The 21,854-nt window shown below is 37.7% G+C and overlaps 2 protein-coding genes across 4 annotated transcripts in view; one reads left to right on the top strand and one right to left on the bottom strand.

The window, feature by feature from the left end:
• The window catches only part of mylk4b (myosin light chain kinase family, member 4b), a 46,905-nt gene that overhangs the window by 9,372 nt on the left and 15,679 nt on the right, over nucleotides 1–21,854 (bottom strand). For 2 of the 3 annotated variants that reach the window (XM_084723562.1, XM_084723564.1), the window contains one exon: nucleotides 562–643. In XM_084723562.1, coding sequence (XP_084579688.1) covers nucleotides 562–643 — 82 coding nt within the window. Of the gene's footprint in view, nucleotides 1–561; nucleotides 644–4,474; nucleotides 5,240–21,854 lie in introns of those variants that run through there. The other variant, XM_084723561.1, reaches the window with a different exon arrangement.
• The window catches only part of serpinb1 (serpin peptidase inhibitor, clade B (ovalbumin), member 1), a 41,182-nt gene continuing 37,372 nt past the window's right edge, over nucleotides 18,045–21,854 (top strand). The window contains exons 1-2 of the mRNA XM_084723566.1: nucleotides 18,045–18,171; nucleotides 19,847–19,942. The gene's annotated coding sequence lies outside the window, so the exon portion shown is untranslated. The remainder of the gene's footprint in view (nucleotides 18,172–19,846; nucleotides 19,943–21,854) is intronic.

Here is a 21,854-nt window from a genome sequence, read left to right on the forward strand (position 1 = left end):
TTCCAGAAAAAGTTGGGACAGGACTTACCCATGATGCCATGAGCACTAACACACCCTCATACCATCACAGATGCTGGCTTTTGAAGGTAGAACGCGTAACAATCTGGATGATCATCCTTGCCCCTAACATACAGATAGTGCTCCAGATTCCCTGAATCTTTTAATGATATTATAGAATTCAGATGGTGAAATCCCTAAATTCCTGCAGTTTTGTGTTGGGTTTCATGTCTATATTAAAGCTAGACTGGGTATCTGTAGCGGTGTGTATGTAGGATGACAACTAACAAGAACTTGCAGCACAATGATGCCTAATTAGATTTGAGGAAATTTGGACATTGTTGCATCGTTGGCCCACCAGAAAGCACTGATGAGTTGAACTGGAAAATGTCCCACAATAAAAAAAACCCCTCTAAGGTATGTATCAAGACTGTTTAAATTATGAGTTTGTGTATATTGGCTTCAAAAGTCCATTTTTTTCTGGCTATAGTCCATATCTGTTCCGGCAGATCATAAGAACAAACATCTCTACATAAACTCTGGTGATTTTATGTTTGAGCCCACCTGATGTGTCCTGAGGTTTCCTCTTCTTCTGGGCCTTCAAGCCCTTCAGGCTGAGTTTGGCTTTATCCTTGTCATCTTTTACCTTGTCGTAAAGAGAAGAAACAAAGATCAAACATTAGACTATGGGTCCACACAGTAATAGACATGGACAAACCTAGAACAAGGTTTAAAAGTCCAAACTAGCCATGAGGTTTAATATTTTCAGCGATTCTTTTTCACTTGTCAGAGCTGTCAAAAGTGATCTATGGTTATGGAGGCAGGAGTCTGATTTCTGATGGAAACAGCAGAGTCATATGTGCGTTTCCATTTGCACAACAGTCAGACAGCAAGCCAGAGTGTTTGTTAGTGTTTCTATGGTTCCCCCCATAACTCAAGTCTGATGTTCTGGGGACAGATGCTTCGTCCAGGAGAAAGATGAAAGGTCACATATCATCTGTAGCAGATGACACGCTGCACGACACAGGAAATAGTTTGATTCACACCTCCCCACACTGACTATACAAACATTACAGCGCATAACACAAGGCCGATATCAACAAAGGATAAACATATCAATGTGCAACACTGATATTTTTACAGTATTGTAGAAAGTTCAGGTGACTGCCGTTACAGTAAAAATGTTTAATATGTCTGACAGAGGCTGTCGGCTGTAATAAATCTGTTTGCTTAACCACACGTCCATTCCTAAAAAGAGCTTCTGAATCAGCAGAATTCAAGTATGTAAGATATTCCATCTCACACGCAAACATACACAGATATTCAGCAGTAAAAGTTATGCAATCATTATGAAGGACCACACCTGCTGAAATCAAAAATTAATAAATGACTCAATATATAAATTAATATGTCATTAAATGCACCAAAAATATTACTGAAAATAAATGCAGGTGTGAAATTATTTATAAAATGTGACATAAATTTACATTGCTCTTTAATTTTCCTTTTTATTTATTGAATTATTTATTTTCTTATTTATTCCTGCATTATTTCCCTTTGCACTCCCCCACCCCACAGAATGTCTGGTGTAATAAATCTGTTTGCTTAACCACACACCCATTCCTAAAAAGAGCTTCTGGATCAGCAGAATTCAAGTATGTAAGATATTCCATCTCACACACAAACATACACAGATACAGTCCTCTGTGCATTCCTCATGTTACTCCAAGTATCTGTGGCCAACTGTAAATCAAATAAATAAATACATTTAAATAAATATCTAAATACTTTAATATTAATAAATATAAATGATATTAATTATTTTCCATTGCATTTTCCTTTGTGTTTCCCCAAACTTATTTCTGTATTTTCTTTTTACGTTTCTGCTTCGGGAGCTGTTGCTTCTTGGGGTAAGCCTTTCACCTATTGATTAATCAAATATCAGAGTGCAAAAATCGACTACTCATGCCTTGCTCCCACATGCACATAGCTTCTATCATTTTTCCTACAAATAGAATTATGTATATACATTTATTTTTAACTTTATTGTTGGTGGATTTCAAATATATCAATTTATTATCATCGTTGTCAAGTTGTTTATTTATTTTGGCTGCAACAATCCTCCATAATATCAAGAATAATAAACATGCATGATGTGCAGTGTCTGTGTGGTTCCATACAAGCACAACAGCTCATTTAATCAATCTGTGCAGTCATGTCGCCTTGTCAGAACAGGCCAGACAAGTGCTGAACTGATGCTGTGCAGCTGCAGACCCACACACTGCTGATAAAGACACAGTGTAGATAAGAAAATTAGTCTGACTCTAATCAGCGACACCTCAGAGGTAAATGACAATCACAGCGCGAAGGAAAATTACTTAACATTACAGAGGACGACATGTTGAAGTACAGTCGAGCTAATAATAGATTTACAAGGAGCCCTATCAGGATTAAGGAGTGAGGAGCAGTTTTACATGGCGAGAAGGAATTAGACAACCTGTTGAGAGCCATTTGTAGAGATATGCTGCTTTTTAAATTTTATTTTATGGCTGCACAATTAAATCAAAATATCAAAATCAAAATAAGTGCAGCATCCAAATTGCAAAGCAGCAAAAAATGTGCTGTAGTCCTGCAGAGATGCCTCAGTCTCAACAAATGTCAATTATTACTTTTCAATGAATCTGAAAATTGTCTCGCAAAATCATTCCCACTAATAAGTGTCACAATAGTTTTGTTAGTTATGTTATGAGCAAGTGCTAGATTAAAACAGTTTATCTAATAGAGAGTAACTAGTTACATGTAAAGGCTAATTTGTGCTCCCTTTGCATACAAAAATAGATTTGTTTCAAATGATGTGACCATCACTGCCCATGTTTCCTTTACGCTGGCATTGATGTTGAGCAACATATCCATTAGAGGGCGCCGCCGAGTCAAACGTTACCACAAAGAAGAGTCAAAAGTTTCGACAACAACAACGACCAAGGTGTCCGGGGCAAAAAAACCCTAAAAGCTTTCTTTTCCATTTTAGTTCAGACTTTTGAATAACAAACTGCAAGGTGTCCACAGAAGGTAGATTTCACATATTTCATCAAGATGTCATTTGCAGCCACTCTGACAGCAGTTAATGCCTCTGCTGCTATGATCACAATGCAGCGAGACCTCTCACTATGCTGCCATTTAACGACACAGTAACAGAGCCAGTATGGAAACATTATACTGTGGGAGATAAAGTACATGGAAAAACAGTTGTTTTTGAAGTTATTTTGCACCACTTCTTGAAAAAACCTTGCTAGTAATTAGGGCTGCTGAGTGGGATTTTTAGGGCTGATCCTGTTATAAATATTTGGAAGTAAAAAATTCCATAATTGATATGTCAGCCAAAACACACCATTTCTTGCGATGATCCTACAAAGGTGTGAAAGAATTTTACACTAAATGCTATTGTCCAAAACAATATCAGGGCACAGAAACAGTAAACTTTCGCCTTATAAATAACTATAAATTAAAAAGCAAATAGACAGAGAAAAGTCTATGCATATATTAAACTTGAATTAAGTAAAAGGTTGATCCTTTTACTACGTGTAAAATGCTATGTATTTAGCTAACAAATAATGACAATTAAGTTCTGTTAAGAAAAGTTGATAGAAAAATAATTCATTTTGAGGTTGTTTTGAACCACTTCTTGCAGGGAATCCTTGCTTGTAATTAAGGCTGATGATTTTTAGGGCTGATGCCATTATCAATATTTGGTAGTAAAAAAAAAAAAAAAAAATCCTGACTGATATTGACATATCAGTTGAAATGACTTAAACAGACATTTTTTTTGCAATGATCTCTCAACTGATATCAGTACTGAAACAGTTAACTTTCACCTGCATTTTTTAATAACTACAAATAAGTATAAAATTAAAAAAGCACACAAATCGAAAACAAAGTATATGTATATATTAAACCTGAATTAAGTTAAAAGATCAATTACATATAAAATGATGTGTATTCAGAAAAAAAAAATAAAAACATCATGTACAACTTACTTCAATACACTTTTGAGTTTTGAAATAAACCAAAATAAGTTTTGCCAAGTTCAAATCTTTTGTTGAGAAAATTTATTTTCCTGCTTTAGATAAATTTCAGTTTTTGATATTTGGAAACTAAAAAAATGGCCACAGTGAGCTGTGAAAATTATTTGTCATTATTTGGTGCCTGAAAATTAAATGATTTTAACTGAAAATATTAAAATATTAACCATTATTCACTTTCACTTCAATGAAATTATAATGTATATAGATAGTTTCTAAACCTCAAAGATTCAAGTCAATTAATTAAAGCTTTAAGAGTCTAAAAAAGCCTTGAATTTTCTCAACTTTTTCATTTTTATAGTATATATACTGATATAGCTGTGAAAGGCCAATATCGGGCCAGTGATATCAGTCAACCAATATATTTTTTCTTCTTGTGAAGCTGTTCATCTTCTCACCTTCTTGACAGCTTTGTTTCCAGGTTGTTTAAACAGCAGCTCCACCAGCCTGGAGCTCTTCACCACCTCCCCAATGAAGCTGATCACCTGCTGGGTTCCCTCCACCAGCTTCTCCACCCCCTCCAGCCTTCTTCCCTGACTCTCCATCCGCTCGCTGGCCCTCTCCACGGCCCCGCGCAGCTCCCTGCACACCTCGATGCCTGACCCACGTCTCCCGCTGTGGCCCTCTTCACGCATGGAGGCCAGATCCCGACCCATGCCCCGCACGTCCTGGGACAAAACGTCCAGCCGGGTCAGGACCGTCTGCTGCATGTTGAGCAGGCGCTCCATCTGACAGCTCAGAGAGTCCATTCTGGTCTCTACGCAGCGGAGGGCGGCATCATGAGAGAAGGCAGGTGATGATGAAGATGAAGAAGCTTGAGACTTGTCTGATCCATTAAGAGAGAGCTTCCTTCCACCAGGCTTCTGGCCATGAAGAGGGTTTGGGTCGTAGACTTTGGCTAAAGAGTTTACAAGGCTGGAGCTCATGACTGGTTTGCAACTGGGCGTCCTCACAAACAGGAAAAACTTTTCACTCGCTAATCAAGTCCATTCACAACAACAAAAAGCATACTACCAAGACAAAGCTACAGGCAGGAGGGAAGAAAACAGAGGGAGAACAGAGATCTCTCCCTTAACTCTGCACCACAGATGAGTTTTAAGAATAGCAATGGCTGTCCTCCAAATTAAAGTGCAGCCCCCTGTGGACGTCAGGGGACTGAGTGGCCAGTGATAAGAGCTGGGGGCTCGGGTGTGCAGTTGGGGATTGATGTGGGTTAGGGGGGAGATGCTGTAGAGGATCGCTATGTGACATTTGAGCCACTTCAAAAGCCCTTCAGGCAGGTGTCAAAATCCCAAAAATCCGGGACTGAAATATGACGCTGTAAAAAGTAAGACAAACAAACGAAATGTACAGGCAATAAAAAAGAACAGAAGAACTCCGAATCTGATCAGAAACAACTCACGTAAAGTTTCAGCAGCTGTAGTAGTACAAGTATACGGCATATTTCGCATCAGATGGATCTTACTTTCAGATCCTATGTGGAAGTTTTTGCATTATTCTATAATAGGAAGCGGGGTGACAGGTGCAGGCGTGTGCAAGGCCGCAAAAACTTTATTAACCACTTGGACCTCTGTTACAGACATAAGCATTGTGGGTATTTCTGAACCTCGACAAATGCCACATGGGTCTCATAACTGATTTGTTTTTACCCAGAGGATGTGTCAGCAAAACATATTGCATAATTGGGGTCTCAGGGTTGAGACTTTCTCAGAAACAACAGTTTTTGTTTTGTTGTTATTGGGAAATCAAATTATTGTCAGTTCTTTTTGGGACACTCAAAGGGATGCTTTAATTTGATATCAGACAGCTTTTTCGAAAAGGAAACCACCATTATATAAGCCAAATATTGCACTCTCCAAACCAACCAAACTCCAATTTATTTTAAGTCACAAAAACACAAAGAAACTAACAAATCAAGGCAGCAATGGACCAGCGACTCCTAAAATTGCTGCTTCTGCCTGTGGAGTTTGGTTCGTTTGGAGAGAGCGATATTTTGACTTATATAAAAGTGTTTTTGTATCAGAAGAGGCTATTCTGATGGCAAATTAAAGTATTGAAAATATTATAAATACAGCCTACAATATACCCTACGCAGACTTCATTTAAGTGGCCAAAACACCTTTTACTGTTGACTCTGTACTTTGCTTAGCTTCCATGCTTCTGTGACTAAGGATAAGTCCTGTCTCTTTATTATCAATGTTTATCTAAAGGACCAATGTGTAGGAATTAGTGGTATAACAGTGAAACAGCAGAGTGCAACCAACCTGCCTGTCAAGGTGCAGGAGAAACTACAGTGGCCACAAAGCTCGCGAAAGACATGACAGGCCATATATAGAGCCAGTGTTTAATCTGTGGAGTTTGGGCTACTGTAGAAACATGGCAGAGCAGCTCAATGGAAGAGGATCCCAATCTATGTAGATAAAAATGGCTCATTCTAAGGCAAGAAATACACAATAATTCTCATTTTCAGGTGATTATACACCAATGAAAAGGTTTATATGAATATTATTTTCCATTTATGGCAGTAGAGTCTCCTAAATGTTACACACTTCACCTTTAAAGTAACTAATTAGAAGTAACTAATTACAAATACTCAAGTTACTGTAATTCTGTGCCATAATTAGAGATCTTGTGCTTTTATGAGTTGATTTTCAAGACTGTACACCAATGAAAACCAGGACACAAGGATGCATTACACCTCATTCAACATTGTTTTGTCTGGCGCCAAACTAAAACTTAAAATGAGAAATGTAAATAGAGTCTTTTCCAGTACTCTTTCCACCACTGGTTTTCAGTTTAACATTTTACAAAGAGCAAAAAATTTTAGTTAAGACAATCTAAAAAAGACTGGCTTCATTTGGATTTAGAAAGAGTCTGTAAACTTCCCAGTACAGGATCACTGTTGATGCCATGTGAGGTACAAAACGACAGAAGAAAACAGGAAACAGGTGATGCCACTGAAACCTAAGAGCTGTTACAGGACGGGAGAAGAGGATTGTGGGACAGGAGACTTACTGCACATGTGTTGTTGCTGAGATTTGACACAGATACACACACAAGAGTTCATGTTCGTGAACAGACAAACGATTGACACTTATTGAGACGTGTCTGACTGTGCACATTGACCTCAAACTTTTCCGCGTCTCAGTACAGCCATATCTGGAGGAGGCAGGGCGACAAAGCGCCGGCGCCTATATACTGGCACCCATCTGTCAACACCGGAAAAACCTGACCCACCATACTCTGTTCCCAGTACGGACAGCTCATCAGCTGTCAGGTTTAACACTCGTGTCCCCAGCGGCAATTGACCAGCAAAGGTGAGAATGAAAGAGGACACTGAGCGAGTGCAGACAGAGTACAGTAAAGACTGTGGAAATACACGCTTGTTCACTGGACGGACAAAGGAGATCACTGATCAGGAAATGAGTTTTCACAATAACCTGGTGTGGAAACATTAATGCAACATCTTTGTTTGTCAGAGGTTGACATATAAACGGCCAGTGCTATAGCTGTCCACAGATTTAAAGGGCCACTTCACCTAACATTAGCCTGAAAGAATGTACTTAACAGAGAAGAAATATCTTACCCACAAATTTCTTGATTAATTCAATTAACAAGTACCATTTTCATGTAGCAGGTGGTAATTACCAAGTAACATATTAAATTTGTGGTTAATTAAAAAAAAAAAAATTCAAATATGTGAAATGATAATTACCACCTACTTGCATTAAAATAACATTTGTGAATGATCACATACTTATCATTAAATTTAGGGGTAATTTGCAGGTAAATTCAGAGAAATTTCAAATTGGTTGCTTTGCAGTTACCACCAACTATGTGAAAATGGTAAATGCTAATTATTACATACCTAACCATGAAATCTGGGGGTGATTTGGGGGTAATTTATAAGATATTTCAAATATGTTACTTGGTAACTGAGGACCTGCCAGCCAACTGTTTCTTTGGATTACTACAAGTAACCATCACAATCAGAAATATTTTATTGATCCCCAGAGAGAAATTAGTCATGTTACAGAACAGAAAAAATATATAGAAAATACTAGAAAATAGAAATAGAAGTTTGTACTACTACAATATATAACAAAATTAATATAGCAATAGTATGACAGAAATATATACAAATAATAAGCATTTAAAATATATAAAAAATGTGACTTATTCTTTAATGCATAATGCAATATGTGTATTTACATACAATTTGAGTGGACTGTCCTTTTTATTGCTCTTCGCAAAATACAATATATGGACATAAAATACATGAAATACCTATTTCTAATTGGCTGATAGGCAGGACATCTCAAACACGACCACAACATATTATCACTTTATAAAGCTGTTACGGCAAACATGTTAGTGAGCAGTTGCCTGTTTGCACATCCAGCGGGCACGATGCAACATTAGCACTCATCTGGAGTCAAGTTTGACCAATAGTCACTCTCCTTATAGTTCTGTTTTGATCTTTAACAGCTCCTGCTCTCGAGCTGCTAAATGCTCCGCTATGCTCACCAGCTAGTCAAAGGGCTGGTCGATAACTTGTTTGTAACTTGGTTATTCTGGACAAGTCTGGTTTATGGCTATTTAAATAAACAATAATAAATAATATAAAATAAAACATCTGCTCGATTTAACGCGACTTATTGTAAAAATCACACCCACTGCTTTTCTTCTATCCGAATACAGATACAGAGACGGACGATTTTGCTGGTTGAACAGATATATATACAGATAATGTCACTGTAATATCTGTAATGTTTTGGATGGATCTTTTCCAAGAAAATCTTGTGATAATTTTCAACCTCATCCACATTAAAATGCAGTCCCAGAGTTTTCAAAATAAAAAAGGGTCAGCAGTGTTTTAAGGGGTAGAAAATGTTCATTATTCTCTGTGGGTTTGTCTCTACAAGCAACCACTTTTAGATTTCACATGAGCATTTGATCCATTGTTAATCAAAAAATGACTAGTGCAGCTTTAAACACCGTATTCATAATAATGCAATCATGGTTAGCCCATAAAGATGTTGCAATATTCCTCACTTCAACCTTAATTATTTTCTTATATCGGACTCGTCACGCATCAGGCTGTTGCTTACGTCACAACCACTAGATAAGGTGTCTGATAACTTGCGACAGATTGCTAATAAAATTAAAATAACTAGAATAATCCGGCAAAATTGTTGGTACAAAGAACGATGAGGAGCAGAGTGGCGGTTGATTAGTCTGGGTCTGGTGTTGAGGGCAGTGGGAGGTTTAACTGTACCCTGTTGGACAATCTATGCAATCCCCACACAGAAAAGGTTACATGGTAAGACGAGAGCCACTGTGGTATAGAAGCAGCGTTTAGGAATGAGACCGACGCTGCCCCGCCACTCTCACCACATATAGAGTTACTCAGCAGGAAGACACAGACAATACATAATGCTTATTCTCGTTGCACAGACTGTCCAGTAATCCAATATCGCTTCAATGCAGCGGCCTGAACAACATGAATGTAACAAGCTTTAGAGTCCAGAGTCACAATAATAGACTGTGTGACATGCAACAAACGTGTGGCTCAGGATAATGGCTGCTGCTGTGGTGAACTGAGTTCACTTCAACAGTAAAGCCTGGCAAACAAATACTGAAATGAACACAGAGGTGGAAAGTGCTCGGCAGGTTTACTTGAGCAAAGTACACATTTTCAAATACTGACATTTAACTTTCCATATTTTGAGACTTAACTCATTTCTTCCTCTACAGTTTGTACTTTTTACCAGCCTTTTTTCTCAGCCTTTTTTTGGCCAATCACAGTGATGTCAGTCATATTGGTATTGGCATATATGTAGTTCAATAAGCAAAAATATAAGAACTTCTCTCTTTTTTTTACGAACATAATGCAGACTGTTTTTATTTGTGAGCTTCATATGCAGCATTTTATGAATATTCTATCTATTTTCTTAATTCAGGCTTGATATATACATACTGTATATTTCTCTATTTGTGTGTGTGTGTTTTTAAATTATTATTAAAAATAGCAGTTAAAGTGGTGTTTCCATACCCTGATATATTTTCAGACTGTTAAATTATATCTGTTAATTTATTATTCAACTATTTATTGTTAAACTGTAAAAATCCTGCCATTACTCTTTGTTAAAAAAGTTTAACATGTTTGAAGGATTATTGACAAAAATACATTTTTATTTATGCTCTATATTCTGTGTACTATATTCTCTATAGAGGATATTAGTTGATATATCATATAGGAATGTTTTTACTCTCTAATATCAGCAGTGGCCCCAAAATTGCAGTATCAGTTGGGCCCTACTGTTTACTTCGATTAATTTGCGTGACAAACTTCGCAGAAAAAGATTATGCTTCCTTTAGTTCCTTTATGGAAATGAAAGTGTGTTGGCTTAATTTTTATTCTCACAACACATTGCAATTGAAAAAACTGACCACTATGTGGGTGTTCAGATGGTGCTGATGGTAAATGTTGTCAACTGGGGCAATAAATTCCACAGACCAGGATGCATTGTAGCAAGCTTCTAACATCGCCCTAGCCTATTGCTATTAAGTTGTTGGCCAAAACCTGGCGTCAGGTGATGAAAATATGCATCTAGCACGCGCCCTGGCTACCCGGAGGTGGAGACTAGAAACCTCTTCTGAAACAGTCTCTAGTTCTTCCTGCGACATCACTGGATGCAGGACGAACAACAGATTTTGCAGCAGGAGAAGTCAGCTTTCTTGGTCAAAATGGCGCACACTGAGGAATTTATTATTTCAGTTGACGATATTTACCATCAACACAGAGGGGACATATGAAAGTGGCGGATTTTCCATTTAAAAACTGAACAAAAACTACATAAATTCATTTTACGGGACTGTATATTGTGAACCTGCACCTACACCTCAAATGAGAGCAGCTGCCAGGGGCGCCCAGTAACAGACTAGAAATTCTGGTCCACCTGACAACAGCTCAGTGACAGCTCTCTGATCTCTGGCCGGGTCCTCATCCAGCTTGGGGGCCCCTGAATCATCCAGGGTTTCCCAACCCCCCCAAATGGAATCCCTGCCCACAAAGAATTTACCACACCATCATCAGGACTCACCCGACACAGCATTACTCTGAGACCAAAAATAATTGCATTCAGATAACTGCATTCACAGGGTCCACGTCAACCTGTCATTCACCAAGGTAATCGCCGGCAGGTTCCAACTGAAAAGCCAACCGAGTGTCAAATGCTGAGGTAAACTCTGGCACTGCTGGACTCAGAGAGGGGGCAGAGGGGACAACTGCCCCTCATGTTTGAAAAAGTGACGCAAAAGCGCCCTCTGGATTGTTTCTAAGAAAGATGAAATATAATTTAGTGCCCTCTAGGGTGCCCTTGCAGTGGACAAAATATGTTTATGATCTCTCAGAGTGATGCAGGTAATGCAACAACATTTTAGGGAGTCCTATCAGTTCCTGTGCATCTTAGTGCTGTGGAGATATATCTATATATAAAATCTACTGAAACTACTTTCTTTTCTATTAGAAAGAAAACAGTTCCCACATAAAACTGCTCATAACAAAGTCTGTGGATTATCTTGAGTAACCAGGTCATGATGAGACGCTGGTTTTGCATTTTCAAACGTATTCTTTTGGTGCTTTGAACCCCACAGGTACCATTTAGTCCCGTTATACTGCAAAGAAGCCAGGTGTCTCTATGGCCAGCATTTCCAGAAATCTGTACACCAAAAAATCTAAGTGGGAAGTGTGTATTTTTGATTTTGGGGTGAACTGTCCCTTTAATTTGGTTCATTTACTTGACAAAATATGTTTATCATGGTGGTTCTCCTATTTGTTGTGACCAGTTTTGAGCCAGGTCATAACAGTATCTTTAGAAACCTCTGCGTCATGACTAGAATTCAAATAAATTCATGTGGTTTTAAACAGCGCCTCGTGTTGCAACATGAAATGTTACGGATGGAATCCCTAAGAGGTTTTGCAGGGTTGAAGAGTTTATGTCAAATTACTCTTTTTATTGCGTAATACAATAACTCCTTAGTGCTTTTTCCACTGTTGTCAGAGGATGGATGTTTGGCGAGTATATGACAATGGAAATAAGGTTACACATTATCTCTGCAGCTCCACCTGCTGCTTTTCTATCTGACAAACCTTCTTGTGTCACCACTGGCTGATGACAGTCTGTACTTTCACAGTTCAGCTGCTGTGATAACACTCGTTCAGCTCTGTCTGTTGCGACCTCGGTCGGACACTAAAAAAATTCCTTTAATGGAATAGAGGTGCAGTATGACATCCACTTAGATATATATAAATATATTTATATATATATGTCTGTGTGTGTGTGTGTGTGTGTGTTTGTGAGCAGTTTGGCCTTGCCTGTAAATAAGTTACATAACCTATACAAGTATGTGCACACAGACTCCGAAACACACGCACACAACCCGACTTCCCTCAGTTATCGTGAGTTTGCTGCTTGCTGTCGGCGTTACGTAACATGAAGACAACTGGGCTTGATGGGACCAGTGTTTGAAAGAAGATTCAGGATAAATGGTGACCTCTGACCTCCTCGAATGACTGTCAATCCCACCGCCCCAAAACACAAACACACACACACACACAAACACACACACACACACACACACACACACACACACACACACACACACACACACACACAAACACATGCACAGAAAACCAGTGGAGCTTAGTGGAGAATTCAAGTAGAGGATCTCATGTCTCCGTCTGCCTCTTGGTGTCACAGTGTCAGCACAAACTGCTGGTGTAAACTCTTAGCTTGATAAAAAATACATGAATTTATCATTTCTGTTACTTTAACAAGGTAGATAGGACCAGATTACAATTGATATGAAAGCTACTAACATTGCTTCAATAATCTGGTGGTTAAAGATAGTTCTTAAATTCATACACTGGTCCCCAACGTGGGGGTGCCAGTTCGCACTAGGGGTTGCCAAAGCTTCACAGGGAGTTGCGAGTGCTTCTTGATTTTAAAGGGATAGTTTGGTTTCTTTGAAGTGGCGTTGTATGACATGTTCGATAGTCAGTATACAGTAGATGGTGGTCGATAAGCCCCCAGTTTGGCGAAGTGAAGAGGAGAGAAGGAGAAAGATCAGAAGCAAAACATATTCTACCCACTTAAAAAAGGCCCATCTAAAAAAAGCCCATATCACTATAAGTATACCATGTATTTACAATCCTTTCAGTGCTTTACATCGCCATCAGACAACCTTTATATAACACACTGACCTCTGACTGTACCTCAAACAACCCCACTTCAAATAATTCTACAGTCCCTTTAGGAGGTGTATGAAAAGTAAAAAAAAAACCAAAAAAACAGAAGTATATACAGCAGGCCTGTACCTCAGTAGTAAAAATAGGTCTTTAATTAAAAAAATATATCACATGGTTGCTTAATTGTGCTGCCATTTAGAGTGTTAAATCTTCACATGCAGCCCATTTTGCGATATTAGACTAAACTCTTTAACTAATTCCCATGAGGATATTTCTCCCACTAGAAAACTAAATCCACCAAAATAGATTTTGTTTGTACATTCCCTACACGAGATATGTGCAGCTCTTTCATTAAAATAACATACTGAATAATTTTAGAATATTTAATATTTTCTTGTCAGTTTTTCTAATTTTGTGTATGCCTCTCGATTTGCAGTACTTGTATTTTAATCTCTTCTTTCTTTATATTCTTCTGCTTACTATGTTGACTGTTACGCACCAAAACACCAAGGGAAATTCCTCATATGTAAAAAACCTACTTTGCATTGAGTCTGACACTAAAAATGGACAAATACAAGATACATGTTGAAATAAATGCATACATGAATGCATGAATAACAGTATGTGGGAACCAATAAAAGTACGTTATTTGATAATTAGTGAAGGAACTGATGAAGTAAACAAGAATACAACCATAATTATCACTTCATTTATTTCTGTTATTATTGTCTACTTTCCTTTTCTTTAGCTATTACTTTGATGTTTTGTTGATTAATTGAGGCATTTTAGAAAATCTGCATAGTAAATCAGTCAATATGTGCAAGACTATGGATGCATGCTTCTAAATGACTTAAATTCTCTGTCATAATAATAAGGCCAACATGAAGTTCCTTGTAGTGGAAACCTCAGTGAAGGTTAAAACCTTTTAATAAAAATAAATCTGGTATGTTTTGCAGACATGTGAGCAGCAATTTAAGCTAAAACATGCAAATCATTAGCAGGCTCTATGGTGTTATAATTATGAGGAGGATGCACTTCTGTCTTTCTACCACTGGGGGGCAGAAGAGGATCACTCCTCTCACCACAGGACCTGCTGATGACTGCCTGGGAATTTTGAAGCAGTAGGAAAGCATTTTGGTGGAGGGTCACACCCAGCTGTTCTCTGGTTACCTTGAACCCCAACCTACTAACCCCCAACACACACACACACACACACACACACACACACACACACACACACACACACACACATATTCACACACACAAACCAACAAGTCAATGACTGCACTGCCAGATCTACTGTATATGATGACAGATCATAAACACCAGCTGCAGCCAAATATCAGTTTGACTGCCAGCTGTGGCTTCATGTTGGCTTTATGTTTAATTTGGTTTAATTTCATCCTGCTGTCATTCAATAATGTACTAACAAGCCTGAAAATCATCATACTTTGGTTTTTGTATGCTTAATACTTAATTTTCTACAAATAACCTTTCCCATACTATTTTTTTTTATTTAAACTTTCAAACAGGGATTTCCTTTACATCATACAGCCACTGTGTGTCAATAATTCTGTATGTAAATCAACTTTCATATATACAATGGCTTAGCCTGGGTCTATCTTAGGAATGTTACCCTTTAATTTACACTGTATATGCTTAAATTGTTGCTTTGGAGGGATGCCTCCTATTTGTTAACTCCAAGTACATCCACAAATGACAAATTCTGCATATCTGCAGGTTTAAAGACCTCCAGGTGAAACTGTGTTAACCTGATTGTGTTAAGATGTTATACACTCAGTTCCCAGCTTATTAGGTAGCCCATAATAATGTTAAGTTTTGGTTGAAACTGTTTTAGGTGATTCAACTTTATTGTAACTATGCATTATTGTATATCCCCATGTCTATGTGCTGTCATAACTTTCACTGAGATATGTGGCATCAAGTCATCCCTTGTTTCTACAGCATTAGTTAAACTGTTTGCACCTGACTGGACTGTTAAATAACCATTGTTTCAACATAATTCAAATAAATACCTAGGTTATAATTAAATGTGTCTCTAAGTGTTATATATATTTGTTTAAATGCAGTTAAAATAAGTATTGTACTTAACAATTTTGACATAACTGTACTTCACTTAAATATTTCCTTTTTTTGCAACTTAATGCTTGTACTAATAGCCTGCTTTTTACATCTGCATATTTATTTCACAGTATTAGTTTCAAGCTACTTTGCAGATTCAGATTATTACTACAAAAAATAACTATCAAATTAATAATGATATATTATTAATATAGTCACGCTACAGAGAACTATATAAAATATTTTAAAATAAGTCCACCTTTATCAGCTGGGACATTATATTAATGCTTAGCATCAATAATTGTAAAGCCTTCCACATAATGAGTAACCTACTTTTACTTTCAGTACTTTACTGTAAGTATTATTTGATGTTTGTACCCTTATTGAACCATGACCTACTAACCCCCTCCACACATGTATGCACACACGAATCCAACTGGTGGACGACTGTAATGTAAGATCTACTGTATATGATGACAGATCATAAACACCTGCTGAAGTCTAACATCAGTTTGACTGCCAGGTGTTCATGTTGGCTTAATGTTCAATTTGGTTTAATTTTATCTTGCTCTCCTTCCCTACGTCTGTATTGTAATGACACCCAAAACTATAGTATCTATCTTTATTATTGGACAGTACAATGATAATGTAGTAGTTCTACACTGTTGTGTTGTTACCTTCACCAATTTGCCTCGCCTCGCCTAAGAGAGGTTGTTGAAGTTTTTTCGAACTTCTTCGCTGCATCTACTGCCGCCATTTTGGACCCCGTCCTCGTCAGCGGCCGTTGACCATCTCCTCCACACCAGGGACAGTTTAGTAACTGCTTTTGGTTGCAAGGACTGTTCAAATGTTCGTAAGAATTTATCCACCAAGGAAATACTGCTTCACTTCATCAAGCTAAGAACTTAGCCTATGTGAGTGCTGACATGTTTATTTGACTGAATGTTTTGGCTTAATTTGGTTTAATTTGTGCTATTTCACAAATTTCACTGATGCTGCTATGCTAACCTAGCGTGTTGCTAATGTTAGCTGTTTCTCTCGTTTTGTAAACATGTGTTAGCAGTCTGTCAAGGTACATCCCAGTGAAGTAGTGATTTACGCGAACTTATGTATGTAGGTCATGTATTTATTTTATCATTAACATATGGTTATTGTCATTATTATAGCTACATTCATCATGTGTCTGCGGGTAAAGGACCCAGAGCTAACGTTAGCTGCCAGCCTGACACACAGTGTGGCTAACGTTAGCAGTGCTAGTAGCAGCAGCAGCTCCGCTTACAGGCTTATGTCCGTGTATGTGCTTAATGTGGGCACATTTCTGCAGTCCAGTGAATAAATATCAGCGTATTCTTTCACGGTCTACGTTCATTTGTCCGTTTTGCTGATATAAACATCCGGGGTTGCCAGGGCGATCGGGCAAACGCGCTGGGCGAGAGGGGCTTCCGTCTGACAGTGCCGCAGCCCCGACTAGTGGCCGGAGGCCGCATAAAATCTTAGAGGCAACAGATAACTAGTATCATGCATGAATGAAATATTGTATTTCTTAAAATCTGTACTCGAGTACAAATAGGCCTACTGTTACATTGTGTAAATATTATTCAATTACAAGTAAAACTACTGTTGTTATAGTACTTAAAGGAGAAACCTGGAATACATTTACTGTAATTGTTCATAAAATGTCCATGATATGTCATCAGAGATTAAGAATGCTGAGTTGAAATGCTCGCTTGTCTGACAGTAACAGCAGCCATGGTTTCCTCCTTTGAAATGTATCTTTCTATAATAATAATTGTTTTGCTTTGTATTTTTTTTTGCCTGTGTCACATTAATTAGAGTTCAAATTAATGCTGAATGTCCACCAAATGAGTAAGTGTCTGTTTTTTTGTTCCTGCAGAAGGCAGGGGAAACGACTTGCTTCAACCTTATGTTGTATATTAAATAGAGATTCAACCTATTTAAATATGTACAAGCATAGCAACAGTTATAACACATGGAATTTACACACTCATATAAAATGCTGCACTCGCTAGCAAGTAGGGTGTGATTTCAGAAATAGCCATGCTCCTATGGCTGCTGCATCTATTTATTCGCATCAGTACAAGCAAAGTCTGGGTTTATTTCATAAGCTTATTTTTGGACATGTACATTATAATGACTCATGCTGCTGACTGGATGTTTTATTATTGGCTGTCTGTATCATAACTGTGGTGTCAAGTAGAGGATGCCATACTGCCATTAGAGATGTAAATGACTGTTGCCCATTCACATAGCTTTCAACACCAGCATGAAGGAAAAGGCAGGATGCCAAATTCACATTCTAACATAGAAATACTCTCATTCACTTACTCACTCAAAATGAGTGGATTCTTACATAAATATTAAATTATACCCATTAATTAAAAGTTATCTATTTATTTCCAGCTGTCAGTGTGCTACTGACAAGTCTTTGGATTGAGGGTAGACCCTCGAAGGCAGTTCAGCAGTCCTGGCCTTGACCACAAGATAATAAATCATTGTACTTGATGAGCTTCTGCAATGTACCACACAAAGCACTCGTGCACTAAGTGTGTGTGTATGTGTGTGTGTATTAGGCTCCACCACCATGTATCAGCACTGTGCTGGTAATGAGTTATGCAAACGGCTGAAAGTGGACACCAACCAAGAGGCCAGATGAGTCCAGGCGAAAACAGCACATTCCTCCGGAGTCCTCATACCAGAGGGAGACAGAGGAAGAAACAGGGAGCCAGGAGAAAGTCAAATGTAGGTTCCGTTTCAAAGACAGATTCTCTGTGTGTTGATCTGGACTTGTTTTTTGTTTTTACAGTATTAATAATACTATTTGATAGACAGTAGCCACAAAAAACCTCAATATACACTCAACAATGTAAAAATACATCATGTATTTGAAGCAGAAATGCTGTAACTATAGGAAAACTATGTTATTCTAAGGAGGAAGATGCATCCATTAACTTATTGAATCTGGTATTGTTTCTTTATAGCCCTAACTTTAAAGTAAAGACTTTTTTCCACACAATTTTGAACAAATTCTACCATAAAATCTACTTAGTGTTGAACAGTGTAAAAGCAAAATGTAATCTCTTTGTTTGCTGACAGGAAGAAGATCTTTGTGCTTGAATACATTTAAAGCATTAGTAAAAACTCTTGGCAGTGCCAATCAAAAATAGTTTCCAATCTCTTTTTTCAATCAAAGTCTGGAAATTAAGATGCCCTTTCACTCCCCTGCCTGGCCAAAAATCCAGTTTCAGCAGATGATTGATGTTAAGGACTAAAGATACATTAGTTTCAAAATATGAGGTGTTTGCCAGTAATAGGATCTGTAAAACAAACAATGGATGGTAGTCATGCACATCCAAGAACCATTTAAGACAGGTGCTGATGGAAGACAGCAATGAAAATGTGCTTAGAGGCTTAGTTATACATGCAGAAATGCCACCTTTAAACATATGTTGGCTGACCTTTTTCCATAGGATCTATCAAATAAATATTACATAAACACACAACCAATCCTAATTATTCTTTGTCTTATTAGTCTGTAACCCATTGCATGAGACTATCTCTGACTCTGTTCTTCCATCCCACCTCCATTTGTTTGTGTGCTAATTTTGTCTGAGCTATGCAAGTGTTAGAATCTGAGGCAGGAGAAGCCCTTCTCACATTAGTCGTGCTCACACGCATTAGCACAAGCTACAGTTTACTCTGTACAAGCCTCATACAAAACCATTTGTCTGCTTACTGTGTGCCTCTGGTCAAAGACATGCATTGAATTTAACTTCTTTCCTTGATTTTGATGAAAAATGTTTGTTAAGTTTTATTACAAATACTTTTAATCAAACCAATATTTATAAATAAATCATTGTAACAGTTGAACCAATACATGTAGGTTGACCAGACGTATTTAGAATTTATTGATAAATACATCTGGAACTAAACATCAAGCTAATGGTAAAAAAAATAGATGGGGCTGATTTTTAGTTTATAAGTTATTATTTTCCCTCAAAGTCAGTAATTTTATAATTTTATTTTGAGAAACTTGATATCATAATGGAAGGTAATATATATCCCAGCATGACTGGTGGAGAATGCATCTGTGAGAAAAATATAGATCAGGATAAAGATGATGCAGTGTAAGTGCTGCACAGCAGCAATTATTCTGTTTTATGCTGGTTGAATTAATCCATATTCAAACACAGCAAGTGAAAGAATTATTAGTTCAGCACCAAAGTAGCTAAACTATTATTTCAATTAAACAGATTAATAAACTAAATTAATCTGTTCCTTGGACAAAAAAACAACAGAGCATTTAATAGAATGAAGAGGAGCTCGGTGCGATCTCAATCTGATGGACTCATTCTGATGGGCTTTTCTACAAAGTTAATATTTTATTGACCTTGTTTTTTTTTTTTCTGTGACACAGATATATTATTTCCAGGATGCTGCTGGCTGACTTTTTGCTGAAACCTGGAGTTGAAGAAGAAAATTTTGAGCTGAAGAAGCTCCTACATGTTTTCAGGTTAGTGGACCTTGGCATAAATGAGACATGACTCCTGAAATTGAGTTTAAAATCAGGAAAGTTAAAGAAGTCAGCTGAGGAACTTGGTTGTTTCAGCACCTTGGACAGATCTCATTTAAATGGGATTAACCTGTTCTGTGCCAAAGCTTTAATTCAGACTTTGCTTTGAAACCTTTCAGATCAGGCTGATCTTTTGTTTATCACAGTTTTACCCATCTTAAAACCTGCCCTGACAACATGTTGACACATTTGGCCTGAACTGGCCAGAGTAGCAGAGAAGATAAATAGAGTTATAAATCTAGTGGTAATAAGCCCACTGTCAGCTGAGACAAGAAGACCGAGACTAATAAAAATATTAAGCTGACACTGACAGGCTTTAACGGCTTTAAGCACTACAGCTCTCACGCTTTATGAGGAGTCAATTACATCTGCTTCCTGCTGGATTATGTTTACATAATAAACTGGTTTATACTGGATGCGGTATGCGTAGTGTAGAGGGCACAGGCCCGTCTGGATGGAGTGGTAGAGTTAAGTGCTGTTGGACAGAATTTAGATGTCAGTGCTAGTGACAAGTGTGTGACGCATGTAAGATGACGTTAGGTTTTCCACTGACTGTCCTGTGCACACACACCTGCTACAGATTGACAAAAATACTGCTTCACTTACCAAACACTACTGTTGTTGCATTGTTTTATTAAAGCAACATGTTTAATACACCTCAGAAGCACAACAGCAGAAATGGTACAGATGTCAGTGATACCACACTTTTACTGCTGATAATCTGTGCTCTGTACACAGAGACCTGGTTAGACTTTTCCAGGCGAAGGCCAGTTCTGAAATTTGTTAGTCTGCTCACATCACCAAACACAACTCTTAATTGTGAAAGCAGACATGAGGCCACCCACAGCTAACACCAACAGCTCACATATTCCAGGGTCATCTTTCCAAAGTCAAAGATATGATAATCAAACCACCTACATGAAATGTCTCCAGCTACTGCTCTGCTCCATTAGCCAGAGGTCTGGAGGCTTAAAAAATGTTTTCAGTGTAATTTAAACAGTAGTCAGATAACACATACAAATTCCAATGCTGCAGAGTCCTCAAAATCTGTTTACTTATTGTTGTTAGAAAATGTTTTCATTTAAAATTCTGCCCTTCTTCTTATTATAAGTACAGAAAAAAATTTCATCCTAATCTATTAACACAGAGGTTTTCAAAGTGTGAGGTGAACCTCCCAGTTTTAATGGAGGCTCAGAGAATAGAAATGAAAAACATCACATTAGTTGTCAAAAGGAGATCACATTTAACAGCCTAAATGTGTGTGATTTGGTAGAGACAAAGAGTTAAGAGACATGGTAGTTTTGGGGAATCTTACTGTTTTCCCACTTTCACGGAGTCAGAAACTTGTTGTTGTACAACATGTTTTTCACTTCTATTCTCTGAGCCTCCATTAAAACTGGGAGGGGGGGGGGGTTCACAATACAACTAATAAATGCCTTTGGACAGACCTTTCATCGTTAATAATGATCATGATAACACCTTTCATTTGTGTTTTTGTAGCCAGTAATTCTATCTGATCGCAAAGGCGCCAATGACAACTGATTTGAGGAGGAACCTTTAAAGACTGAGGAGAACCACATAGGGTTGGGAGCAATTTAGGCTAAAGATTTGGATTTAGATTGAATGCCTGCTATTGATAATGCATTAAACATCAACAGTTAATAGTAACTAATACTCCGAGTAGTTTTTGAGAAGAATACTTTGTACTTTTAGTTGAGCAATATTTCAGTAATGTAACAGTACAGATTTTTACTACTTTATTCACCACTGTTAGAAAGGAGTCAAAAAATGCATACTAATTCCAATGTTGCATAATTAATCTTGTTTATATATTATTGATAGAATTTTTTTC

The sequence above is a fragment of the Lutjanus erythropterus genome, chromosome 7 (genome assembly GCF_056507025.1).
Source record: "Lutjanus erythropterus isolate fLutEry1 chromosome 7, fLutEry1.hap2, whole genome shotgun sequence".
In the NCBI taxonomy this organism is placed as follows: domain Eukaryota; kingdom Metazoa; phylum Chordata; class Actinopteri; order Lutjaniformes; family Lutjanidae; genus Lutjanus; species Lutjanus erythropterus.